General features: G+C 33.8%; 2 protein-coding genes across 2 annotated transcripts; both read right to left on the bottom strand.

Moving 5' to 3' along the window:
* Positions 1 to 390: 390 nt before the first annotated feature.
* Positions 391 to 1,482, bottom strand: LOC135123834 (zinc finger protein 711-like). The gene has a single exon (XM_064048710.1). The coding sequence runs from the start codon at positions 1,480 to 1,482 to the stop codon at positions 391 to 393; it is 1,092 nt and encodes a 363-aa protein (XP_063904780.1).
* An 8,128-nt stretch (positions 1,483 to 9,610) lies between these two features.
* Positions 9,611 to 15,339, bottom strand: LOC135123833 (zinc finger protein 142-like). Its single transcript, XM_064048709.1, has 3 exons — positions 15,054 to 15,339; positions 14,230 to 14,966; positions 9,611 to 9,865 (listed from the first exon to the last, which is right to left on the bottom strand). The coding sequence occupies exons 1-3, from the start codon at positions 15,337 to 15,339 to the stop codon at positions 9,611 to 9,613; spliced, it is 1,278 nt and encodes a 425-aa protein (XP_063904779.1).
* Positions 15,340 to 26,346: the final 11,007 nt, after the last annotated feature.

The raw sequence follows: 26,346 nt of genomic DNA, 5'->3' as shown, positions 1-26,346 counted from the left end.
TAGTGTTCACTCAGTTATTGTTTTAAATTCAAGAAATTCAGAAAATCTGAATTTTAATCGAAATGAAAGTACCGGAGCACGTGGCGGAAGCGGAGTACAGGTTCGCTCCCAGATTGGGAGTTTTTTGCTCGTCACCATTATTCATGTGAATGTTTATCTGCGAAGGATTGAGGTATAGCCTATAGTAAGGCGAGTGATGTTTTAACTATTGAGACTTCAGACGACATGTATTTTTATTTTTTTAAAGCATTGTATTTATTCACTGTATGTAATGTAAAAAAATACCATATTCATTATTTTAAATTCATAATCTTCATGTTAAAAAAAACTACTAGTTAAACAAAAAATACACTTATATATTTACATTCAACATAATAGCAGCACACCCAATTAAACATCAACTAAATTCGACATATGTTTTTTTCTGTGTTTGTACAAAGACTGTCTAATTTTAGTTTTGTAAGAACAGTGTTCGCAGTTGTACCATTTAGCTTCAGAGTCATCCAAATGGTGGTTGTTTATATGATTCGTTAACTGAAATTTCGTTTTACTTTTGTATGAACACTCCGCACATTCATACCATCTAACACTTTCTTCATCTAAATGTCGCACATTTATATGACGTTTCAAATTCAACTCTCGTTTACTTCTGTATGGACAATTTTCGCATTCGTACCACTTATTTTTTTCGTCCTCTACATGTTTTGCAGTTACATGGATCTTTAAATTTGTTTGATACTTTGTTTTGAAAGGACACTCATTGCATTGGTACCATTTAATGTCTTCGTCGTTCAAGTGTAAGGTATTTGTATGCCTGATTAAATTACTTTTTGTTGCAGTTTTAAATGGACATTTTTCACACTTGTGCCATCCAACAATTTGTTCATCCAAGTGGTTTTTTAAAACTAGAGAATTGTTGCCTGTACACCGTTTCTTCAAATCGTGATTTTTGGTATGACGGTTTAAGTTATATTTGAATTTAGTTTTGTAGGAACATTCCGTGCAGTAGTACCAAGGTATTTCGCCAATTTGATTGAAATTAGAACTGTATGTAGCATTTTGTTTCAGAAAACTCACACTTTGAAGATTTTCTTTGTTTCCGGTGCATGTTGAAGTATGCTGAAGCCACTTTAACGAGAAATTTGTTTCAAATTCGCATTTTTCGCAAACGTAGTTTTGTATGCAGAAGTCCTCACTTGATAAATCGTGTGTAGACATTTTAAGGCCATGATATTTATCAAGGTGTTGTTTGAATAAAACTGTTAGTTCCGTTTTAAAATCGCAGTCTTTGCAGTAATACGCTTCAATTTTGGCGTTGTCGCAAGTTAATTTTTCCACAGAGGAATGGTGTCGTCTTACGTGGTTCGTTATGAGAAAAAGAGATGTTGTAAAATAGGGGCATCGTATACAGTTGTGCAGGTTTTCCCATGAATAAGATCTCCCATCTGTTGCGGCTGCTTCACAGTATTCCAAACTTGCCATTTTGACCACCTAAAACCGTTTTATCACAATATAAAATGATTTTGGCACGTTTCTTACCCAAACCTCGTTGGAGCACAGTTAAAACCGGGAACGATGAAATATTTCTTCAGCCACGAACAACTTTGACGCACCAAACAAATTAAAATCTTTGGTGCTTTTTTCGGTACGTAACCTTAAAATTCGAAGCGACCAATTATAGAATAGTGGGCATGGAGGGGCAAACATGGAACAACAAACAGGTAGGCTTATGGTGCATTCTTTTCCCCACTTCAGGTTTGATTATGACGTAATTGTCGAATTATCACGGCATCACGTTGTAAATCGAGACATTATTGTTTACAGTTGTGGCTGTAGAGATTTGCAAAAATTTCGTACTAAACCATTTGCTCCGAGTGACGGAGTTAACGACGGTAGTTTCGGCCATATCTAGGCTTTCAAAGTTAGGAGTGACCGATACTTACTTTCGACGATGAAGTGATGAAATATGGACGCATTTTCTGAATTCTCTAGACAATCGCCGAATATTCCTTCCCGAACGTAGTGTAGTGTGACTGGTTGTGAGATTTTTAAATTTAACTTTTGTTAGTTTATCAAATATAATACTCTTATCGTGGTCCTTGTGCCCGACATATACCTAGTGAATAGATTTTATTTCGATGAAGATTTTCATACCATTAGCAAATAATAATTTTTCACAATGAATTTTCTCAACACAAAAAATCCGAACACCTCGAAGGAGTTGAGCCATTTTGTTCATATTGTTACTTTGGACGGGTGATTGAAATTGGCGTGGGAAAACTCAGCAATTTATTTCTTAATAACTCGAATTACACTACTACTTATTACAGCGATTATGTACAAATTAACTTCTTGGTACAACTTGAATGAATTTGTTCACTCGGTAGACTAGACTCTTCTGAATGAATCTACTTCCCGAAGATGGCCTCCATTTAAACTCATATTCCCTTCTCGATGTTTCAAACCGAGATCTTTCTGGAATCCATCGCAACTCCCGCTTCCAGGCTTTTCTTTAGCGAACGCCGCTTCGAGCGTTTTTTGGACGCCGCATCGAGACTTCCGGTAACCGGTAATCCGCTCGCGGCTTGTCTTTATTTGAGGGCTGCCCGGGTGACGTCATCCACGATGCGTCATTATCGCCGTAAAAGAAAGCTCGGGAACCCATAAGCGTTGAACCGGGGCGGCGTCTGGGTTTATTTCGTAACAATATTATCGCATCCGATACTAACTTTATCTTACCCTTTTTACCTTTTGAAAACAACGTTTTGTCTAGCAGAATTTTGCTTTGCTAGTTGATTTGCGTTAGTTGTGCAGAAAATTTTATGGCTATAGCGTAGAAAATAAACTGAAAAAGAGTGCGTCGACCCAGGGACGCACTGATGGAGTTTTCACTCTGCGTTGCCAATTTATATAAATTAAATACCGAACGAATTCATTAATTTTCTCTTAAAAAATTATAAAAACCAAAAATATGTTGCATTTGTATTTTTTGACAAAATGATGATTAATGATGTCGATTGGGTTAATTAAAGTATTTGCATATTACACTGAATAATTAAAAAATGCTTTCATTACTTCATTTGAACATAATACACTCTTGTTTCACGTTGGTAGACAACTTAAAAATCAGCTGGTCTTAATAACATGCAAGCATCCATGTAGTAATCTCCGCCATAATTACCTTTTGTCATTATTTGTGCGATTAAGTAGGTATATTTTATACATTGAAATTCCATAATAGGGAACTACAGAAGCAACCTAAAAAACAGAGGAAATTAATCATTTTGTCCCATTACCAGTTCCATTGGTTAATAATAATAATTAATTATAGGTGTAGAAAATCATCGGTTTACTTATCAGTGTTATTTTTATAGAATTATTTGTGTAGTTACCAACAATATATTGTTTGTTAAAATGTACGTACATACATACATACATACATACATACATACATACATACATACATACATACATACATACATATGATTAACATGACTGTTTTTTTATAATTTGAAACTATCGCATCATATTTAATTGAGGTTATTTCAGAGTTCGCGTTGTTCGTTCGTCAGCTGTTTTCCACATATCTGGGAATTAAAAATTTTTTATAATGAAGTTATACGTATAAAATTATATGATTTTAACTCTAAAATATTTATTACCTAGGAGGATGTCTGCGACTAGTGTTAGAGTTGACCATAAATTTTGAAATAGCAACAGCGAAGATATAATTCGAGATACTCTAAAAAAAGAGCATGCATCACTGATATCTTTCAAATTATCTAGAGGAGACCAGTCTATAGAAGAAAGTAGTTTGAATAGTAACGGATATTTGGCTTTTTTGAAGTTAAACTGTTGTCTATTGACATTCATGTTGAAATTAACATAATATAAAAAAGAATTAAGTAACCAATGACAGAACAATAGGCGTAGAAGCCCAATAGAGAAACACTGCGCAAGTATGCTCGTTACATTTATTTAATTTGTATAATATAAAGAAATAAAACATTAATACATTTTTTAAAATTCATAGTTTTAATGAAACATGGTCACAAAATATAAAACATTATAGAGTACTGACACAAATCCTAAAAAGCTACTAGCTAAACAAAACTATACTTATATACATTTGAGTTCCTGCTACCACACCTAATTAAACCTTAACTAAATCCGACATGTGTTTTTTTCTGTGTTTATAAAAAGATGGTCCAGTTTTACATTCATTAGAACAGTGTTCGCACTTATACCATTTTGTGTCAATTCCATCCAAATGACGGTTATTTATATGGCGCTTTAAATCATCATTACGTTTCGTCTTATAGGGACAACATTCGCACTGATACAATTTGATCTCCAAATGGACTTCTAAATGCCTTTTTAAATTTGGTTTTGTTTTACTTTTGTATGAACACTCCTTACACTCGTACCACTTAATCCTTTCATCATCTAGAGTTTTGCAGCTACATGTAGCTTTAAATTTGTTTGATACTTTGTTTTGAAAGGACACTCATTGCATTGGTACCATTTAATGTCTTCGTCGTGATTTTTGATATGACGGTTTAAGTTATGTCTGAATTTAGTTTTGTAGGAACATTCCGTGCAGTAGTACAAAGCTATTTCGTCAACTTGATTGAAATTAGAACTGTACGTGCCATTTTGTTTCAGAAAACTCACACTTTAAAGATTTTCTTTGTTTCCGGTACATGTTGAAGTATGCTGAAGCCACTTTAACGAAAAATTTGTTTCAAATTCGCATTTTTCGCAAACGTAGTTTTGTATGCAGAAATTCTCACTTGATAAATCGTCTATAGACATTTTAAGGCCATGATATCTATCAAGGTGTTGCTTGAATAAAACTGTTAGTTTCGTTTTAAAACGGCAGTCTTGGCAGTAATACACTTCAATTTTGGCGTTGTCGCAAGCAAATTTTTTCACAGAGGAATGGTGTCGCCTTACGTGGTTCGTCATGAGAAAAAGTGATGTTGTAAAATAGGGGCATCGTATACAGTTGTGCAGGTTTTCCCATGAATAAGATCTCCCATCTGTTGCGATTGCTTCACAGTATTTCAAACTAGCCATTTTGACCACCTAAAACCGTTTTTCACAATATACAATGATTTTGACACGTTTCTTACCCAAACCTCGCTGGAGCACAGTTAAAACCGGGAACGATTAAAGATTTCTTCAGCCACGAACAACTTTGAGGCACTAAACAAATTAAAACCTTTGGTGCTTTTTTCGGTACGTAACCTTAAAATTCGAAGCGACCAATTATAGAATAGTGGGCATAGAGAGGCAAACATGGAACAACAAAGAGGTAGGCTTATGGTGCATTCTTTTCCCCACTTCAGTTTTGATTATGACGTAATTGTCGAATTATCACGACATCACTTTGTAAACCGGGACATTATTGTTTACAGTTGTGGCTGTAGAGATTTGCAAAAATTTCGTACTAAACCATTTGCTCCGAGTGACGGAGTTAACGACGGCAGTTTCGGTCATATCTGGGTTTTCAAAGTTAGGAGTGACCGATACTTGCTTTCGACGATGAAGTGATTAAATATGGACGCATTTTCTGAATTCTTCAGACAATCGCTGAAGATTCCTTCTCGACCGTAGTGTAGTGTGACGGGTTGGGAGATTTTTATATTTAACTTTTGTTAGTTTATCAATTATAATACTCTTATCGTGGTCCTTGTGTCCGACATATACCTAGTGAATAGATTTTATTTCGATGAAGATTTTCATACCATTAGCAAATAATAATTTTTCACAATGAATTTTGTCAACACAAAAAATCCGAACACCTCGAAGGAGTTGAGCCATTTTGTTCATATTGTTACTTTGGACGGGTGATTGAAATTGGCGTGGAAAAACTCAGCAATTTATTTCTTAATAACTCGAATTACACTACTACTTATTACAGCGATTATGTACAAATTAACTTCGTGGTACAACTTGAATGAATTTGTTCACTCGGTAGAATCGACCCTTCTGAATGAATCTACTTCCCGAAGATGGCCTCCATTTAAACTCATATTCCCTTCTCGATGTTTCCAACCGAGATCTTTCTGCAATCCATCGCAACTCCCGCTTCCAGACCTTTCTTTAGCGAACGCCGCTTCGAGCGTTTTCTGGACGCCGCAATCGAAACTTCCGGTAACCGGTAATCCGCTCGCGGCTTGTCTTTATGCGAGCGCTGCCTGGGTGACGTCATCCACGATGCGTCATTATCACCGTAAAAGAAAGCTCGTCGTACCGGGGCGGCGTATGGGTTTATTTCGTAACAATATTATCGGATCCTGTATTAACTTTATCTTACCCTTTTTACCTTTTGAAAACAACGTTTTGTCTAGCAGAATTTTGCTTTGCTAGTTGATTTGCGTTAGTTGTGCAGAAAATTTTATGGCTATAGCGTAGAAAATAAACTGAAAAAGAATGCGTCGACCCAGGGACGCACTGATGGAGTTTTAACTCTGCGTTGCCAATTTATATAAATTAAATACCGAACGAATTCATTAATTTTCTCTTAAAAAATTATAAAAACCAAAAATATGTTGCATTTGTATTTTTTGACAAAATGATGATTAATGATGTCGATTGGGTTAATTGAAGTATTTGCATATTACACTGAATAATTAGAAAATGCTTTCATTACTTCATTTGAACATATACACTCTTGTTTCACGTTGGTAGACAACTTAAAAATCAGCTGATCTTAATAACATACAAGCATCCATGTAGTAATCTCATTACCTTTTGTCATTATTTGTGCGATTAAGTATATTTTATACATTGAAATTCCATAATAGGGAACTACAGAAGCAACCTAAAAAACAGAGGAAATTATTCATTTTGTCCCATTACCAGTTCCATTGGTTAATAATAATTAATTATAGGTGTAGAAAATCATCGGTTTACTTATCAGTGTTATTTTTACAGAATTATTTGTGTAGTTACCAACAATATATTGTTTGTTAAAATGTACGTAACTGTAATACATACATAAATACATACATACATACATACATACATACATACATACATACATACATACATACATACATACATACATACATATGATTAACATGACTGTTTTTTTATAATTTGAAACTATCGCATCATATTTAATTGAGGTTATTTCAGAGTTCGCGTTGTTCGTTCGTCAGCTTTTTTCCACATATATCTGGGAATTAAAAATTTTTTATAATCAAGTTATACCTGTAAAATTATATGATTTTAACTCTAAAATATTTATTACCTAGGAGGATGTCTGCGACTAGTGTTAGAGTTGACCATAAATTTTGAAATAGCGACAGCGAATATATAATTCGAGATACTCTAAAAAGACAGCATGCATCACTGATATCTTTCAAATTATCTAGAGGAGACCAGTCTGTAGAAGAAAGTAGTTTGAATAGTAACGGATATTTGGCTTTTTTAAAGTTAAACGGTTGTCTATTGACATTCATGTTGAAATTAACATAATATAAAAAAAAAAATTAAATAACCAATGACAGAACAATAGGCGTAGAAGCCTAATAGAGAAACACTGCGCAAGTATGCTCGTTACATTTATTTAATTTGTATAATATAAACAAATAAGACATTAATACATTTTTTAAAATTCATAGTCTTAATGAAAACATAGTCACAAAATATAAAACATTATAGAGTACTGACACAAATGCTAAAAGCTACTACCTAAACAAAAACTATACTTATATACATTTGAGTTCCTGCTACACCTAATTAAACCTTAACTAAATCCGACACGTGTTTTTTTCTGTGTTTATAAAAAGATGGTCCATTTTTACTTTCATAAGAGCAGTGTTCGCACTTACACCATTTTGCGTCAATTCCATCCAAATGACGGTTATTTATATGGCGCTTTAAATAACCATTACGTTTCGTCTTATAGGGACAACATTCGCACTGATACAATTTGATCTCCAAATGGACTTCTACATGCCTTTTTAAATTTGGTTTTGTTTTACTTTTGTATGAACACTCTTTACACTCGTACCACTTAATCCTTTCATCATCTAGATGTTTTGCAGTTACATGTAGTTTTAAATTTGTTTGATACTTTGTTTTGAAAGGACACTCATTGCATTGGTACCATTTAATGTCTTTGTCGTGATTTTTGATATGACGGTTTAAGTTATGTCTGAATTTAGTTTTGTAGGAACATTCCATGCAGTAGTACCAAGTTATTTCGTCAACTTGATTGAAATTAGAATAGTACGTGGCATTTTGTTTCAGAAAACTCACACTTTAAAGATTTTCTTTGTTTCCGGTACATGTTGAAGTATGCTGAAGCCACTTTAACGAGAAATTTGTTTCAAATTCGCATTTTTCGCAAACGTAGTTTTGTATGCAGAAATTCTCACTTGATAAATCGTCTACAGACATTTTAAGGTCATGATATCTATCAAGGTGTTGCTTGAATAAAACTGTTAGTTTCGTTTTAAAACGGCAGTCTTGGCAGTAATACAGTTCAATTTTGGCGTTGTCGCAAGCAAATTTTTTCACAGAGGAATGGTGTCGCCTTACGTGGTTCGTCATGAGAAAAAGTGATGTTGTAAAATAGGGGCATCGTATACAGTTGTGCAGGTTTTCCCATGAATAAGATCTCCCATCTGTTGCGATTGCTTCACAGTATTTCAAACTAGCCATTTTGACCACCTAAAACCGTTTTTCACAATATAGGTACAATGATTTTGACACGTTTCTTACCCAAACCTCGCTGGAGCACAGTTAAAACCGGGAACGATTAAAGATTTCTTCAGCCACGAACAACTTTGAGGCACTAAACAAATTAAAACCTTTGGTGCTTTTTTCGGTACGTAACCTTAAAATTCGAAGCGACCAATTATAGAATAGTGGGCATAGAGAGGCAAACATGGAACAACAAACAGGTAGGCTTATGGTGCATTCTTTTCCCCACTTCAGGTTTGATTATGACGCAATTGTCGAATTATCACGACATCACGTTGTAAACCGGGACATTATTATTTACAGTTGTGGCTGTAGAGATTTGCAAAAATTTTGTACTAAACCATTTGCTCCGAGTGACGGAGTTAACGACGGCAGTTTCGGCCATATCTGGGTTTTCAAAGTTAGGAGTGACCGATATTTCGACGATGAAGTGATTAAATATGGACAATCGCCGAAGATTCCTTCTCGACCGTAGTGTAGTGTGACGGGTTGGGAGATTTTTATATTTAAGTTTTGTTAGTTTATCAAATATAATACTCTTATCGTGGTCCTTGTGCCCGACATATACCTAGTGAATAGATTTTATTTCGATGAAGATTGTCATACCATTAGCAAATAATAATTTTTCACAATGAATTTTGTCAACACAAAAAATCCGAACACCTCGAAGGAGTTGAGACATTTTGTTCGTATTGTTACTTTGGACGGGTGATTGAAATTGGCGGGGAAAACTCAACAATTTATTTCTTAATAATTCGAATTGCACGACTACCTATTACAGCGATTATGTACAAATTAACTTCTTGGTGCAACTTGAATGAATTTATTCACTCGGTAGACTCGACCCTTCTGAATGAATCTACTTCCCGAAGGTGACCTCCATTTAAACTCATATTCCCTTCTCGATGTTTCCAACCGAGATCTTTCTGGAATCCATCGCAACTCCCGCTTCAAGGCCTTTCTTTAGCGAACGCCGCTTCGAGCGTTTTCTGGACGCCGCAATCGAAACTTCCGGTAACCGGTAATCCGCTCGCGGCTTGTCTTTATTTGAGCGCTGCCTGGGTGACGTCATCCACGACGCGTCATTATCGCCGTAAAAGAAAGCTCGGGAACCCATAAGCGTCGTACCGGGGAGCAGTGGCGGCTGGTGGTGATTTTAGATGGGTGGGCAAAGCATTATAGGTAGGTTATGACATGTATGAAAAAAAAATATATACATATATATAATTAATCATTTTTGTGAGAACGTGTTTTTGTTTTGGTGCTGCATGTCAATCAATATAATATAACAAATATTTTATGTATATTACATATAACCAACGAGAACGTCGAAGACTCTTGCTAGAAGAGGAAAGAGGAGCAAAAAAAAAGGTTCAGCACATAAATAGATTTGTTAGGAGTTTATAGAACTATAAACTCAAATAATGATCCCAACATGTAAAGATTTTGAAATAACATGACGAGAAAACATTAAATTTTAAACCTTTGAGATAAGCTACAATTAGAAAAAGCAGCAATTTGGAAAATTATTGTAAAAGCAAAATTAAAAATGCCAAATCAAACAAAACATAAATTCTCAAAATACTAACAAAGTTAACAATAACAAATAAAATAAAAATAATTCCAAAATAATCGTTCTGAAGACCACTAATTACCAAAGACTCCTCCAAAAAACTTTTTAAATTTATCATCGAATTTACTTTAAGAGAAATTTGCGATTCATCTTGCCCCCGAAATGTATGTTTTTGTGTAGTCAAGAAAATTATCATATCGAATAAACGCCGAATTTAAGAGAATTTTCTATAGTTTCACTTCGTTTTCCAAGTAATTTTCGTTTATTCAGATTGGTCATGTTTTTGTAAAGCAGTAGCGATATATTTTATATCGCTCTTCTTGTGGAATTCTAAAGTGTTCGTAATTTAATTTTATGTTAAATAACAGATAATTCCAACAGTTTTGTTTGTTGTTTCACTACCGATCAACCAACCAATAGGTACCTAATATTTATTGTCCGAACTTTGATTAAGGCCTTTATTACTGCCACGAGAGTTTGTGATGACCAATTGTTTCATTTTGGGACATGATCTTAATTTATAAACAAATAATTCATAAATATCAAGTTCCATACTACTGAATTTATTTATTAAAAACAAAAACTCAATATCTTTAATGCCTTCTTTACCACCTCTCTAATATTATTTGCGCAGCTTACAGTAGGATTTGCCATTAAAAAAAATTGCTAGAAAGTACCTACTTAGGTGCCCGCCTAACTATTTGGTAATTTGAATAAGCTACATTTTATAATTAGACAAAAATGCACTACCCACATTGCAGTTTCTGATCTGACTGAATTCAATTGAGCAGTGATGGTATATAAAAAAAATATATTTCCCTAGATTCTGAGTCAAAATTTCCCTAGATTTCCCTAAATGGTGTCATATTTGGCAGATGGCGCTGTATTTAAATATTTAGAGCAGTTAGCACAAAACATTTATATCAAATATATGGTGTGTTGTCTGAGTTCAGTTTAGTAAAAAAAGAACATACTAGTTTATGTATATTTAATACAAAAAAACATAAAAAATTAAAAATGAATATAAATAAGTAGTACTACATATAACAAAAGAAAAAAAGGTTAACTGCAGACAACAATAACAATAGCAGTGATAATAAAATTATTATTCAGAATGACGCAAAAGTTGCCTCGGGCTCTATTTATAATCTCGAGTTGACGCGTTTAATTGGAGAAAAGACCCATTTTTAATTAAGTAATTTTAAAATAATTTGCGTCGATAGAAACGGTACCGCCAATTGAGGTACCAATTTGTTTAATTCAAATTTAAACGCTCCCAGAGGGCGACACAATTGAAACAATCATAGATCTATAAACTTAAATATTTATCCAAAGTTGCACTTATAACGAAACTATTGACTTAACATTTGAACAAATATCATTAACCTTTCGAAGTTCCCTAGATTACTCTGGTTTTTAATAAAAAATCCCTTTTTCCTTGAACAAGCATGAAATTGCCTAGATTTAGGGAAATTTCCCTAGGTATACCATCACTGCAATTGAGTCGTGTCTCCGGCGAGGACGAACCATGCCGAGTGCTTCCGATTTTCAGGGTGGATTTGCCCACCCATGCTAGAGAGAACGCGTAACAAACCTGTGCGGACAGTCTGAATTAAATAATAAATTAAGCATATATTTAACTTTTGTTGACTCTGCTACAGTTATATTTATGAAACAAATATGCATATGTAATAATAAAAAAATACACATGTCAGATACGTACTGCAATAATAAATGTATTACTTATTCTCATCATTGGTTATTCGGATTTTTAAATTTATAATTCATTATAAAGTTTACACGGTGTCATAATACAAGAACATGGTTATTACAAATTTTCATTTGATATGAAAAAGTATTTATTAATTATTATGGTGTTGCTCATTTCTATAACAATAGTATTCAAGAATTTTCGCATAACATTATTTTCCTTACTACCTTACCCATATTTCAATAGAGTAATAAAAATAATTACCTCTATACTTTTACAATACAGAAGAAGTAATAAAATCGAAATTAATTTATTGAATCCTTGAAGCGAATATCGAGAGATCCGATTCTGCAGCGTTTGAGATATACGTTAAGGCCAGGGCGTCCTGCCCCGCTTGAAGCGAGAAAACACGGATATGCAAAGACGCGCGTTTCGAATTCTTTACTCTCAATTACGTACATAGAAAACCGAACGTATGTCGTTGCTTATAATCAAGAGGGTGGACCAGGGTGGACTAGCCCATCCTCACATGAACCGTATAACGCCGAGATCTGACGCACTTTTTTACTACTGCAATTTCTCAGTTGCGGAAACTGCCCGATGTAATGAAGAAAATCCGTTGGCTTAAATGATGTTTACGACGATAATTATTTGTGTATACATATAAAATATTTTAAAAAAGAAAAAAAATCAATATTTTACTTCGTATCATAAACAATCAAATAGGGTGGGCATTGCCCACCCTGCCCACCCCGAGGAGCCGCCACTGCCGGGGAGGCGTATGGGTTTATTTCGTAACAGTATTATCGGATCCGATATTAACTTTATCTTACCCTTTTTACCTTTTGAAAACAACGTTTTGTCTAGCAGAATTTTGCTTTGCTAGTTGATTTGCGTTAGTTGTGTAGAAAATTTTAGGGCTATAGCGTAGAAAATAAACTGAAAAAGAGTGCATCGACCCAGGGACGCACTGATGGAGTTTTAACTCTGCGTTGTCAATTTATATCAATTAAATACCGAACGAATTCATTAATTTTCTCTTAAAAAATTATAAAAACTAAAAATATATTGCATTTGTATTTTTCGACAAAATGATGATTAATGATGTCGATTGATTTAATTAAAGTATTTGCATATTACACTGAATAATTAGAAAATGCTTTCATTACTTCATTAGAACATAATACACTCTTGCTTCACGTTGGTAGACAACTTAAAAATCAGCTGATCTTAATAACATACAAGCATCCATGCAGTAATCTCCCCCATGATTACCTTTTGTCATTATTTGTGCGATTAAGTATATTTTATACATTGAAATTCCATAATAGGGAACTACAGAAGCAACCTAAAATCAGAGGAAACTAATCACTTTGTCCCATTACCAGTTCCATTGGTTAATAATAATTAATTGTAGGTGTAGAAAATCATCGGCTTACTTATCGTGTTATTTTTATAGAATTATTTGTGTAGTTACCAACAATATATTGTTTATTAAAATGTACGTAACTGTAATACATACATACATACATACATACATATGATTAACATGACTGTTTTTTTATAATTTGAAACCATCGCATCATATTTAATTGAGGTTATCTCAGAGTTCGGGTTGTTCGTTCGTTAGCTTTTTTCCACATATCTGGGAATTAAAAAATTTTTATAATCAAGTGATACTTACCTATAAAATTATATGACTTTAACTTTAAAATATTTATTACCTAGGAGGATGTCTGCGATTAGTGTAACAGTTGATTATAAATTTTGAAATAGCAACAGCGAAGATATAATTCGAGATACTCTAAAAAAAGAGCATGCATCACTGATATCTTTCAAATTATCTAGAGGAGACCAGTCTATAGAAGAAAGTAGTTTGAATAGTAACGGATAGTTGGCTTTTTTAAAGTTAAACTGTTGTCTATTGACATTCATGTTGAAATTAACATAATATAAAAAAAAAATTAATTAACCAATGACAGAACAATTGGCGTAGAAGCTCAACAGAGAGACAATGCGCAAGTATGCTCGTTACATTTATTTAATTTGTATAATATAAACAAATAAGACGTTAATACAATTTTTAAAATTCATAGTCTTAATGAAAACATGGTCACAAAATATAAAACATTATAGAGTACTGACACAAATGCTAAAAATCAATTAGCTAAACAAAAACTCTACTTATATACATTTGAGGTCATGCTACCACACCTAATTAAACCTCAACCAAATCCGACACGTGTTTTTTTCTGTGTTTATAAAAGGATGGTCCATTTTTACTTTCATAAGAACAGTGTTCGCACTTATACCATTTTGCGTCAATTCCATCCAAATGACGGTTATTTATATGGCGCTTTAAATCACCATTACGTTTCGTCTTATAGGGACAACATTCGCACTGATACAATTTGATCTCCAAATGGATTTCTACATGCCTTTTTAAATTTGATTTTGTTTTACTTTTGTATGAACACTCCTTACACTCGTACCACTTAACCTTTTCATCATCTAGATGTTTTGCAGTTACGTGTAGCTTTAAAGACGTTTCATATTTAGCTTTGAAAGAACACTCAGTACACTTATACCATTTAATATCTTCGTCGTTCAAATGTAAAGTCTTGATATGCCTAGTTAAACTACCTTTTGTTTTGGTCTTGAATAAACATTTTTCGCACTTGTGCCATTCAACATTTTGTTTATCTGAGTGGATTCGATTTACGTGGCTTTTTAAAGCTGCTGCAAATCTACTTTGGAATGGACACTTGTCGCATGCATACCGCTTGTTCAAATGCCGATTTCCTATATGACGTATTAAATTGTGTTTGAATTTAGCTTTGTAGGTACATTCAGCACAGTAATACCAACATATTTCGTCAGTTTGCTTGAAATTGGAACTGTATATGGCATTCGGTTTCGGACAAGTCACACTTTGAATACTTTCTTTCTTTCCGGTACGTCCTAAAATATGCTGAAGCCACTTTAACGAAAAACTTGTTTCAAAATCGCATTTTTCGCAAACATGGTTTTATATGACGAAGTCCTCACTTGATACATCGTCTCTAGATTCTCTCTTAGGACCATGATATTTATCAATGTGTTGTTTAAATAAAACTGTTAGTTCCGTTCTAAAATCACAGTCTTTGCAATAATACGCTTCAATTTTGACGCTGTCGCAAGTAAATTTTTCCATAGAGGAATTGTGTCGTCTTACGTGGTTTGTCATAAGAAAAAGAGATGTTGTAAAATAAGGGCATCGTATACAGTTGTGCAGGTTTTTCCATGAAGACCTCCGATCTGTTTCGATTGCTTCACGGTATACCAAACTTGACATTTTGGCCACCTAAAACCCCTGTATCACAATATAGAAGGATTCTGACACGTTTCTTACCCAAACCTCGTTGGAGCACAGTTTAAAGCGGGAGCGATTAAAAATTTTTTCAACCACGTGCAACTTTGATGCACCTAACCGCACAGTTTAGAACCTCCACTGCAATTTCCGGTACTTAACCTTAAAATTCGAACCCAATCACAGAATAGTGAACATGGAAGGGCAAGCATTAAACAACAAACAGGTATGCCGTTATTGTAGTATTATCACAACCTCATGTTGTAAAATACTAAAAAATAAGAACATTGTTTACAGTTGTGAACATTTTTCCATGAAGATCTTTTCCATGTCCCAGAAGCTTTGAAATACCCCACAATTGACATTTCGATTGCCTAAAACAGTCTTATTTTACTAGGGAATCAAATTCAACTTTAGCGACTTCAGTGTCTTTCTGCTTTCCATGTTTTTAAAAGTAACAAGTTTGCTGATATCCGCCTAGCTTCCTAGTATCTGTTAAACGTCCCCGGGCTTCTCGCCAGCAGTCACCACATCCTAATAAAAAACAGCTGATATATGGGTCACAAACAAATGAGCACTGCGTTTCGCCTAGTAATACAAAGCCTTTGAATAAGACGGTTTTAAGCACGTTTTAAGCACCAAAATCTCTTTTATGGAGTGTTTCGAAGCTTTGAGTAAAGGTAAGATCTTCATGGAAAAACGTTCACAACCGCCGTAAATAATAGGTACCTATCCTTATTTTAGTTTTTATTAGTTATGTAATTTATAAATTGAGCACGTGATAATGACGTCATGACGAAGCTTGGAGTGGGGAGTAGAATGCGCGATGAGCCTACCTGTTTGTTCTTCCATGTTTGCCCCTCCATATCCACTATTATGTGATTGGTCGCTTCGAATTTTAAGGTTATGTGCCGGCAGTTGCACTGGCAGATTTAACTTGTGGTGTTGGGTGCCTCGAGGTTGTAAGTTACAAGTATGTGAAGAAATTTTTAATCGTTTTAAATATGTTTCAACGGGGTTTAAGTAAGAAAAGTGCTACTAGTCTTCTATAATGTGATAAAGCGGTTTTAAGTGGAGAAAATGTCAAGTTTCGAATACTGGGAAGCAACTTCAACGCGTAGGAGGTCTTCATGAAAAAAAGTGTGGTGTTAAAGTGGCTCCAGGAATTGGAACCCCGCAATTCAATGTGTTACCGCATTCAAAGCCAAGCTACATTATGGAGATAAATGTCAGTATGTTTAAATTATATTGAATATTTTTCAGTCCTAATAATTTCGCGAACTTACTATATAGCCTATAACCATAATCAAAACCATATATTTTTTAATTTACTTTTTCCGAAAAAATTGCTTTTCAAAGAAATTTTCGACTGAAGATGAGAGCAGTGAGCTCTCGAAAAATGTTTCGGAAATTAAAATAAAACCATACGTAGAACAGACTTTGAGTAATTTCTCTCTACTGATTGTTCAAAGGATGGAGAGTAAAATAAAAAACTTGACATGTTTTTGCATTTTTTTTTTTTTTTCAACAAATACTGCGCTTTTTATAAATTTTTTATCATAACAGTATTTATTTGTATTATTACAGTTCAGAATAATTCGCATGTCTGTTTTATAGTTTTGCTTTTATTTTATTTGTTTATAGAGAATAGAACCACAGTAATTAATATGAAGTGGTTCAATGATGCTATTATTAATAATTACACGCATCTGTGGAACAATAATATCACTGGATATTTTCGAAAACAAATACGATTTTTTTAATATTTTTTGAACGATGTTACCAAAATCAAAAAATAAATCCGGTAAAACCCCCTTTATCGAGTAAAAGTCGAGTTTGCCTCCACGTTTTTTAAAAATATTTTTTTTTGTCAAAACTGGTACACATTTTGAGAACCACTATAGTCGTCTTCAGACAGAAAAAGTAAAGCTATGTTTTAAAAAGTGCTGAATTTGTAATTCCACTTTTAGTAAAAACTAATTTTAAGAAACTTGGAGGAAGACCTCAACTTTTATTTGTTAATCTTAATCTCCACTTAGAAAAATCGGATCTATAAACACCTCATATTTATTCCAGTAAAACCTTAATTGGTTTGTATTGGCTCTTATTGAATATTATGTTTTTAAAACAAAAAATAACTGGGGATTTAAAGGTTTTAAAGTATTTATACGTCCGCAGTTGTTGATCTTAACAAAGGAAACATGTTCATCAACTTTTTGGTAACGTCTTGAATTTTATCATTCTTTTGAGGTTTTTTTTTAGATTCTTCGAGATTTTGTGGCTTCTATATCTTATCTAAGATAAGTACTTACATACATTAGCATAGTTTTTTTGGCCGATTTTGGTAGTTTAGCTGAAATCGGATTGATTTTCTATGTTTTTGCTTCCCCTGATAGCTTCTTATCGCTGTTGGGTTTTTGCTCTTTTTTGTGGCTGTCAAATGTAGAAAGTGCAACAAGGCTATTAAAGGCACTGAGGATTACGTTGTATGTAGGAAAAAATGTGGTGGTAATTATCACATTCTATGTGTTGGTATTGATAAGCCGACTTTCAATACTCTGTAAAAGTCAAACAGATTATAAGTTACTTTTGCGATGACAAATTGACGCAGGAACCAAAAATAGTCACTATAATATTTGAACATCTCTGTGAGTTGAGTAACCAACGTGGTGTTTTAAAGCGTCAAAAATCTGTGCTCTCAGAACAATTCTGCAGCAACACATCAATCACATTATTAATAATTTGAGAGTTTTTTTTTACGAACACTCCAATGTAACGGTTAATTTAACAGCCACTAGTGAATCTGATGTTCTAATTGCGCTCAAAAAAATCAAGTCCACCTTTATTTCCGGTTAGACACAGTATTCCGGCTTTTTTATTGATAGATTGTGCACATGTATCCTTCACTCCTCTTACGATTTTGTTCAGTTTAATTTTGACAACGTCCACGTTCTCTGATGTGTGGAAACTATCCACTATCACTCCTATTTTTAAGAGTGGTAACAGAAATTCCATTGGGAATGTGTTAAATACTGTAGATCTAAATCCAAAGATGTATGTGCCGTCAGGAGTACCTCAGGGCTCTGTATTGGGGCCTCGTCTAATTGTCATGTTTATAAACGACATTGTCAAAAAGATCGATTCGAATGTTTTGTTATATGCTGAAAACCCAAAACTTTTTAGAAGGATTGCTTCCGTTTGAAGATTGTTTGATTTTGCAAAATGATCTTCAAATGTTCGTTCGGTGCAGTACACCTGTTAATTTTAGTAAATACCACGTAATAAATTGTCTTTCTTAAATAAATCTACAGAGGTTCTGTACAATTATGTGATTAACAACGAGTTAGGCAGGGTTAAGTTTTTTAAGGATTTAGGGGTTACTTTCTTCTGCACAGATTTTTTTATTTTTGGTCCCTAGACTGTCGTCTCGTTCGTTTCAATGCTTCTATCTACTGACACCTCGTATACAAATTGAAAAACATTCATCCATTTAAAATATGTGTTCTTAATACAACTTCCATCAAAATTCGTTTGACATCTTTAGGGAACTGCCTGTAATCTATATATTTGTTTATACCCAACTGAACATTACCTGTATAGGAAACACAGTAAATATAGCTGTTGTTTGTAGTTCTGTTGAAAATTAATATCTTTTTAGTTGATCTGTAATTGGTTCTATTGTTATTCCATATTTAAATGATATTGAAGTAAATAAATATATTTTTCTAAATTTTCATTTGCTTTTGCACTACTCAATGAAAAACAAAATCAAAATTATTTACAGAAGCGCGGTACGTTATGTTTTGAAACAACAAGACCTATTATAACTAGAATCAAATCTGGCTATATAGTTTTGTTAAAACATTTCTAATAAAAATGTTGACGCAGACTATGTGGTAAATTTTTGAAGAAAATAGTGTAGTTTTGGCAAGTAGATGTAGTGAACCTAACATTTTAAGCCGCAACAGGATTACCATAAAAGTATGAGATTTATTACTTTTCTCTTGTTTTCTTTTCTACTTGATCTGGCCCTATTATCAATGCCGCTTCGCTTAGCCCCTATTTACCTCACTTCTATGCAGATGTTTATTCATAAATAGAAGGCCAATACACATTACTTGACAGAAGTTCATACTTTTATCGTAATCCTATTACGATCTTAAAAGTTAGGTGTGCCATTTCTATTTGCCAGCTATATAGTCTATTCTTTTAGGATATACCTCATAAAATTAAATGACCTCCATTTTACAAGGTCCGTGTCATCAAAGACGCGTGCCAGATGATTTATTTATTGCAGCACAGGGATGGGTTTACCTAAATACCATTCCTTCTCTGAATTTCAGATTTCATGAAGTTGGTGTGGATACAGGAGATTCTGATTTTTTGGATAAAGGTAGGTACAGATGCTTTGAAAGGAAGCATAGGTATTAAACAATATGAATTGGATGTATACATGATGATTTAGATTTTTTCATTTACATCCCTAGGTTTTCTTCGCTTTCTAACTCGAATTTAAACGGCACGGACACCAAAATTGTTGTTTTGCTGTTACTGCTGTTGTGTTTGACGCGGAAGCCTGGTGACAGAATTGAGCTTAGGATTGTTGATGAATACTTCTCCTTTTGCCTCAGCGGGCACACCCCTACCCACTTTGGTTTGGAAAACAAAGTGTTCGTCCCAATAATAATGACTACCTATTGGGAGGCTGATAAGGCTATAACATATTATATTATATTATAATAAATCTAAGAGTATATAAATACAAGAGGTCAAATTATTGTGAAAACAGAAAAAAAGCTTCTAGAAATACGGTTGGTATATTACTGTACAATTTTTTGCGGTATGAAGTTATGTTGTTGTCTAACTTCTCTACTTACTACATATCAGTTTTTTGTGTTATTCTTGTCATTTCCTTCGATAATAATTCCTTCACTAACGTGGAATATGCTTGTCCAATTACTATTTTAGATCATGTAACGCTGAAGGTTAACCTAAATTTGCTTTATTCCTTATAAGAGGACTGCCTCAATTAAGAGGGCAAGTAGTGATTATAAAGCAATAGGTGAAGATCTGGCCAAAACCGATGGCAGCTCTTCAAATATTTTGTATACCACTGAACGTACTATCTTCACGTTTACTGTTAAAAAGCCTCCTAGAACGTTGGATTAGTGGTAGAATTTTCCAATTAATTAGAAAAAAACGTACCCTATGGCAGAAGATCAAATGGTCAGGTTTGAAAGTTTTTCACTTTCTTTTTATCCTCTCACCCACATAAAAAATGGATTATGAATCGCTGTTTGGAAAATATCACTACATTGTTACTTTGTATTTAATTTCTTAAAAAAACTAATACATCCAACTAAATAAAACAACCAAGATTCATTAAAATTTTATTCTATCTCACAAATATTTTTCCACTCTGAAGTCGCCGTTGTCTAGCAGCGTCAAGTATACGTCGTATACTTTGTTCTTAGGGTGAACATGACGCCATGAAGGTGGCGGTGATCTTCTTCTGTGGTTCTACGAGTACCATACGAACCCGGTCGAAGTTAAAATAAGGATAATCCTGACGAAGTTCCTCCAGGATTGGGAGTTCGATGTACAACGGGACCTGTGCCCTAAATGAACGCATAAATATAATTTCATATAAGAAGAATTTTCTATATTCATAATGACATAAATCCTTTTACTTACATCTATGAGGCTTTGTGTATCTTCTACGTCCACGAAGTTGAACTGCTGATGCTTTTAACTTGAACGCTGTAGTTTTGTGTCAGGCTGATACCACAGCAATGTACACCCTAATATATACTTTTTGAAACTACCCACTACTTATTTGCCTTTTGGAAACAACAAATCACGTACCGAAGTGTTAAAAAAAAATTGAACCAATACTCTAATTTTATCGAGTTTTGTAAATAATTTATTCTAATGCATTACAATTTTTTTAACAAGCAAGTATAATATATAAGTTAACAAGTATACCTGGCCCTCAAGGGTAAAATGACTCCACCAATGGAAATAATTGGTGTCTTTCCGCTGGAGGTCAATTAGTGTTATGCTCTTGCGGCATCTCAGAATGTTAATACGAAAAATTCCTTGGAGATCCTCCCGAAGTTCATTAAGTATTTGTTTTTTAACTTTTGGCGGTACAGATACCCTGAAAGAAAGCGCAGATGTTAAGCAATGCAAATTTTATATATTGTATACACAATGATAAACATTTTTTTACTTACCTTTCTAGAAATTCAGGATTCTTCGCAATCCAGCTCGAATCGCAACCACCCACTTTTTATTTTCGAAAAAAGACTTAATCCCCCAATAGCAGCGAATCACATACCGAGTTTTTGAATACAAACCGGCTTATAGCGTTATTAGTCTCCCAATAGGTAGTCATTAAGTACCTTGAGTCGGAATTTGTACAGCTTCAGGACAATTCTTCTATGTATGGCGTCTCTGGTAATATTAATGATGATGTAATATCTGAACTTACCGACCGCAATGACCGTAGTAAAAATGCCCTTCTATTTATTATTCCGGAATCTCACTCAATAGATGACACACCTTTTTTCTGGTAATAGTTTATACCATACTCCTTACTCATGGTTGATTAATGGCTCAATTGGAGATAGTACTGTATGTAAGCGAAGAAAAATGTTGCTTCTCCGGTGGAAATCGAACCCCACGTTTACCGCTTGCCGGGCAGGTGCTCTTACCACTAGACTACGGAGGAGCTTATCTTTCCTCGCTTACTAATACTACTGCCGCTACAGTACTTTAAGTACCGAAATTGAAGTTTTTGATTTTGGCAAGGACAATTATATTCTCATTAACGAGTTTTTTGCTTCTGTTTCTTGGGATATTAATTTATTTTTGTGATTTGAACCTTGATGACAGGATAAAGTTATTTGATGAGATTCTTTACTTTGCCATATCCCAATTTATACCAAAGAAGATCATTAGGTCCAACTCCTCAAGATTTCCTATGGTTTAATTAAGATCTTAAATCTTTAACGTTTAAAAAGGGAATAGCCCATCAAAAATTTAAGCAAACTGGGAACCTATATGAGTACGACTATTTCAATTCACTAAGAGCCCAGTGTAAAGAATTGAGTATGATACTTATATTAGAAAAATTAATACTAGTATTTATAATAATCCCAAATTTGTTTGGAAATTTATTAAGGATAGAAAACGCTGCAATGATATTCCAACAGAAATGTTTTTGAACCATAAAGTTGCTAAAGATGGGCATGGCATCGCTAAACTTTTTGCTGAATACTTTTCATCTGTCTATTCCCATGATAACGTTACGGATTATGATTGTTCTTCATTTATTAACAACAGTATTAACGATCCTGGATCACATGTCTTTATTACCGATGTCCTTGACAGTATTTTGAATCTGAAGGCATCATGCAATCCTGGCCCGGATGGTATTCCAAGCCTGTCTAGAAAGAAGTGCATATTTACGTTGTCTCCTCCCATGTGTAACTTATTCAAGTTGTCATTGATTGATTTGAAATTTCCAGATTTTCATTATCAATTGTTCGCGATCAATTGTCACACAATGAATTGTGTGCAACCAATTGTCGTAGATTCGCAAATTACTCACATGTACAAAAGAGAGAAAGTAACCAAATATAAATCCTAAATTTTGTTATTTTCCTTTTAATTTTAACCGTTGTTCATTTTTTTTATTGTAGATTTACCTTTTCGATTTTTCTGCTTTTCTAAACGACAGTTTCAGAAAGAAAAAACTTAACCTAAATATTTTTCTAAAACTAACTGTACAATTCAACAAAGCTCAGTCGTCACTCCGCTTCAAAATTGCCATCAAACCCTTGGCCCTCTTCAAGCACTTCCTGGCCTTGGTCCACAAACTCTTTTCTTGTTTCTGTTCTTCCAGTTTTTTGCACACCAAGTCTGCGATTTCTTCGCACATTTTCTCTAAATTTCCCACCGGTAATCGGTTGTATACCACCTCGCGGCGAGCCGGTGTCGCGACAATTTCTTCAGATGGTGGTGAAGCAGTCCTGCTGCACGACCCAAACCCGTCATCCGAGATGAAAATTGAGGAGTTTTTCACCTGGCGACACTTGGACTTGAACATGGCGCAACTCTGTCCATTTTCCAAGTCTTGGTCCAAATTTAAATTCAGCTCTTTGTTATCATCATTAAATTTTATGACCTATACCCTAAACGACTAACTAAACTAAACTAGTATAAATATGTTGATCGATAGTTGCGTATATAGCGTTTCTTCTGGATCGGTACTACGCTTGATTCAAATTTCACTTGCAGTTAAGTAAACAAAAATTATTATCGTGATCAGAATCTCCTCTAGCTCTGATAATTTCTTCCGCAACAGTTTCATCTTTTTCTATGCCATTTTCCAGGATCAGCCAATAGTATTAAATTTTATACCCCAATTATAATTTTCACAAGATTACATAAACTGCATTACAATTTCAAAGAAAATTTGAGATTTTTGAAATATCTCCTTAATCCTGTTACCAGTAAGCAGTAATTAAAATAGAATTAGTGATCAATTAGTGATTACCCTAACGATAATTTAACTCCGACTTTCGCTCTGGTTTCTTGCCTGAAAGGAACAAAGAGTCTATGAATCAAACGTGGATAGGCATATTTTAACAGGCAAGCATTATAGATCATCACTATTATAACCTTTAATAGTTTATTAAGGGCTTTGAAACTGTTTTTGACACAGAAAGTGTGGTCTCTACTTTATACCACTGCACCATTTTTGACCGTACTATCTGACGGATTTTAGGCCGTGGTTCAAGCTCAACATGAACTGACCACAGTTGTTATTTTTTAAGCACCAAAAATATAATTTTATAAGTATGAAATTAAACAAATAAAAGCATACTTTTTACGCGATTTTTGGTTAGATTCCAATAGATATTCTGTTTCTTTTAATTAGAAATATAATTTTTAATTTTTCAGTCAAATAAACTAGTTTTTATGTGATATATTGAACAATGAAGAAGAGAATTTCTACAAAGAATAGATGCAGCGTAATACTAATAATTCTGTATTCCAAAATTTTCTAGAGAATAGAGTAAATCGTTCTTGATTTGTTTAATGTAAAAGTTGTCCCATTTTGGTATAGTAGTCCAAGAGCTATAAGGTTATATGGCCATCTTAAAATTATCTCATTGTGTCGAAGTTAAGTTGTTTACAATAGAAAAGGTTTTAGGTTCGTAAATAACGTGTCCACTGCAGCTCAATCGGCTGTTGTCATTTCGTTCAGGGGCTGCTTTCACTAAATATCTAAATCTAAGCAAGAAATGTTTAGAAGACCATTTATTGCCCACCGGTAAGCTTAGTGCGAACCACACAAAGGGGGTATTTAGTTTTTTTTTATTATTATTATTTGTAACTGTAAGCCAACTATACAACATATCATATAGGGCGTCTGGCGCAAAGTTTGCATCAAAATAGTTACCTAAACAAAATCAGTCCGTTGTAAAAAAAGTTCATCGTGACTAACTTGAATTTAGAGCATATAAGGTCTAAGATTTTATGAAAATCCAATTCAGTAAAATCATGGATTCTTTTAGGTTACGAGTACTTCTACACAGCTTTCAATGTTTTCAGTCCATTTTTATCCACCACTTCTAAAAAAAATCTACTATAAAATCACATATTAAAATTTATGTATGTAATTATGCTTAGTGTCTTAGAAAAAAAAAAAACATCTAAATAAAAGTTTCAAGTTTCATTAACATTTTATTTTACTTCAGGATCATTTTTTTACAAACTGAACCACTACTCCAATTTTGTCGTTGTTCACCCATTTCAGGTACACATCATGTTCGTCCTCTCGTATTTCAGATTATGTAACGCAAATTTGCTTTATTCCTCATGAGAGGACTGCCTCAATTAAGAGGGCAAGCAGTGATTATAAAGCAGTAGGTCAGCTATTATTAAGTAACAATTCCCATTTCGAAAACTGGAATATTTTTAAAAATATTTTGTATACTATTGAACGTAATATTGTAACGATTACTGTTAGAAAGTCTCCCAGAAAACCTTGGATTAGTGGTAGAATTTTACAATTAATTAGAAAAAACCTACCCTATGGCGGAAGTTCAAATGGTCAGGTTTGGGACCTGAAGTCGTACCTCCGTTGCGAAGGGTTCGTAATGGTTTTATTGCAGGTTGCGGTCCGAAGTACTAACGACCCCTCATAAAGTAATTGACGGCGTTTGCAATTATTTTTCGTCGTACATTACTTAATGCACCATTAAGTATAATTCTGAGGGGTAATAAATTTCAGGTCCCTGAGTACTAAGCCACAGTAAGATGGTATTTTAAAAACCATAAACCATAATTATTCACTGTTCATTGCATTTTACATTAAAGCCTTTGGTGGTCAAGCATTTTACCTGGGCAACCTGGGTCTGGTAGGCCCGCTGGTTGTATTTGTATTATTTACTATCAGTAATCTTTAATTGTAATAATATTTGTTTAAATTTATATTTATTTATATAAAATATAATAATTCAGTACACAAATTTCTGTAGCATAAATCGTATATTTGTTTTTGTTTTAGATCTCTATTTTTCAGGCAAATGAAGCATCTTCTTTTGTTGCCATTCTTGACTTTTCCGTTGTTGGATCTCACGAAATTTTCGACTTTTCTCACATTTATTATTATTCTATTGCGGAAATAAATCTTGAAAGACTTATTAAAAAGTAAATAAAAACATGGTAACAGTTGTTTTTTTCCCCAAAGTTTCAAAAAAATACGTAGCTGTTTTTTCTTTTATTTGACAAGGAATGGAAACAGTGGATCAGGCGAGTAGAGTGGCCAATGCTATAGTTGTGAAAAATGTTTTTACTGTCTTACAAATCTTTAGTTGAAAGGTAGTACTTACTTCTTGAAAATATGCAAGTGAAGAAATTAACAAAATCAGGTGGTTTACAGAAATAAAATCGTCTAAAGTCATTACATTAAGTAGT

Source organism: Zophobas morio, unplaced genomic scaffold, assembly GCF_036711695.1.
Source record: "Zophobas morio isolate AGI-343-1 ecotype UQ-CSIRO unplaced genomic scaffold, CSIRO_AGI_Zmor_V1 ptg000006l, whole genome shotgun sequence".
Classification (NCBI taxonomy): domain Eukaryota; kingdom Metazoa; phylum Arthropoda; class Insecta; order Coleoptera; family Tenebrionidae; genus Zophobas; species Zophobas morio.
The sequence above is the reverse complement of the archived record's forward strand: the minus strand, read 5'-3'. Positions and strand labels throughout refer to the sequence as shown.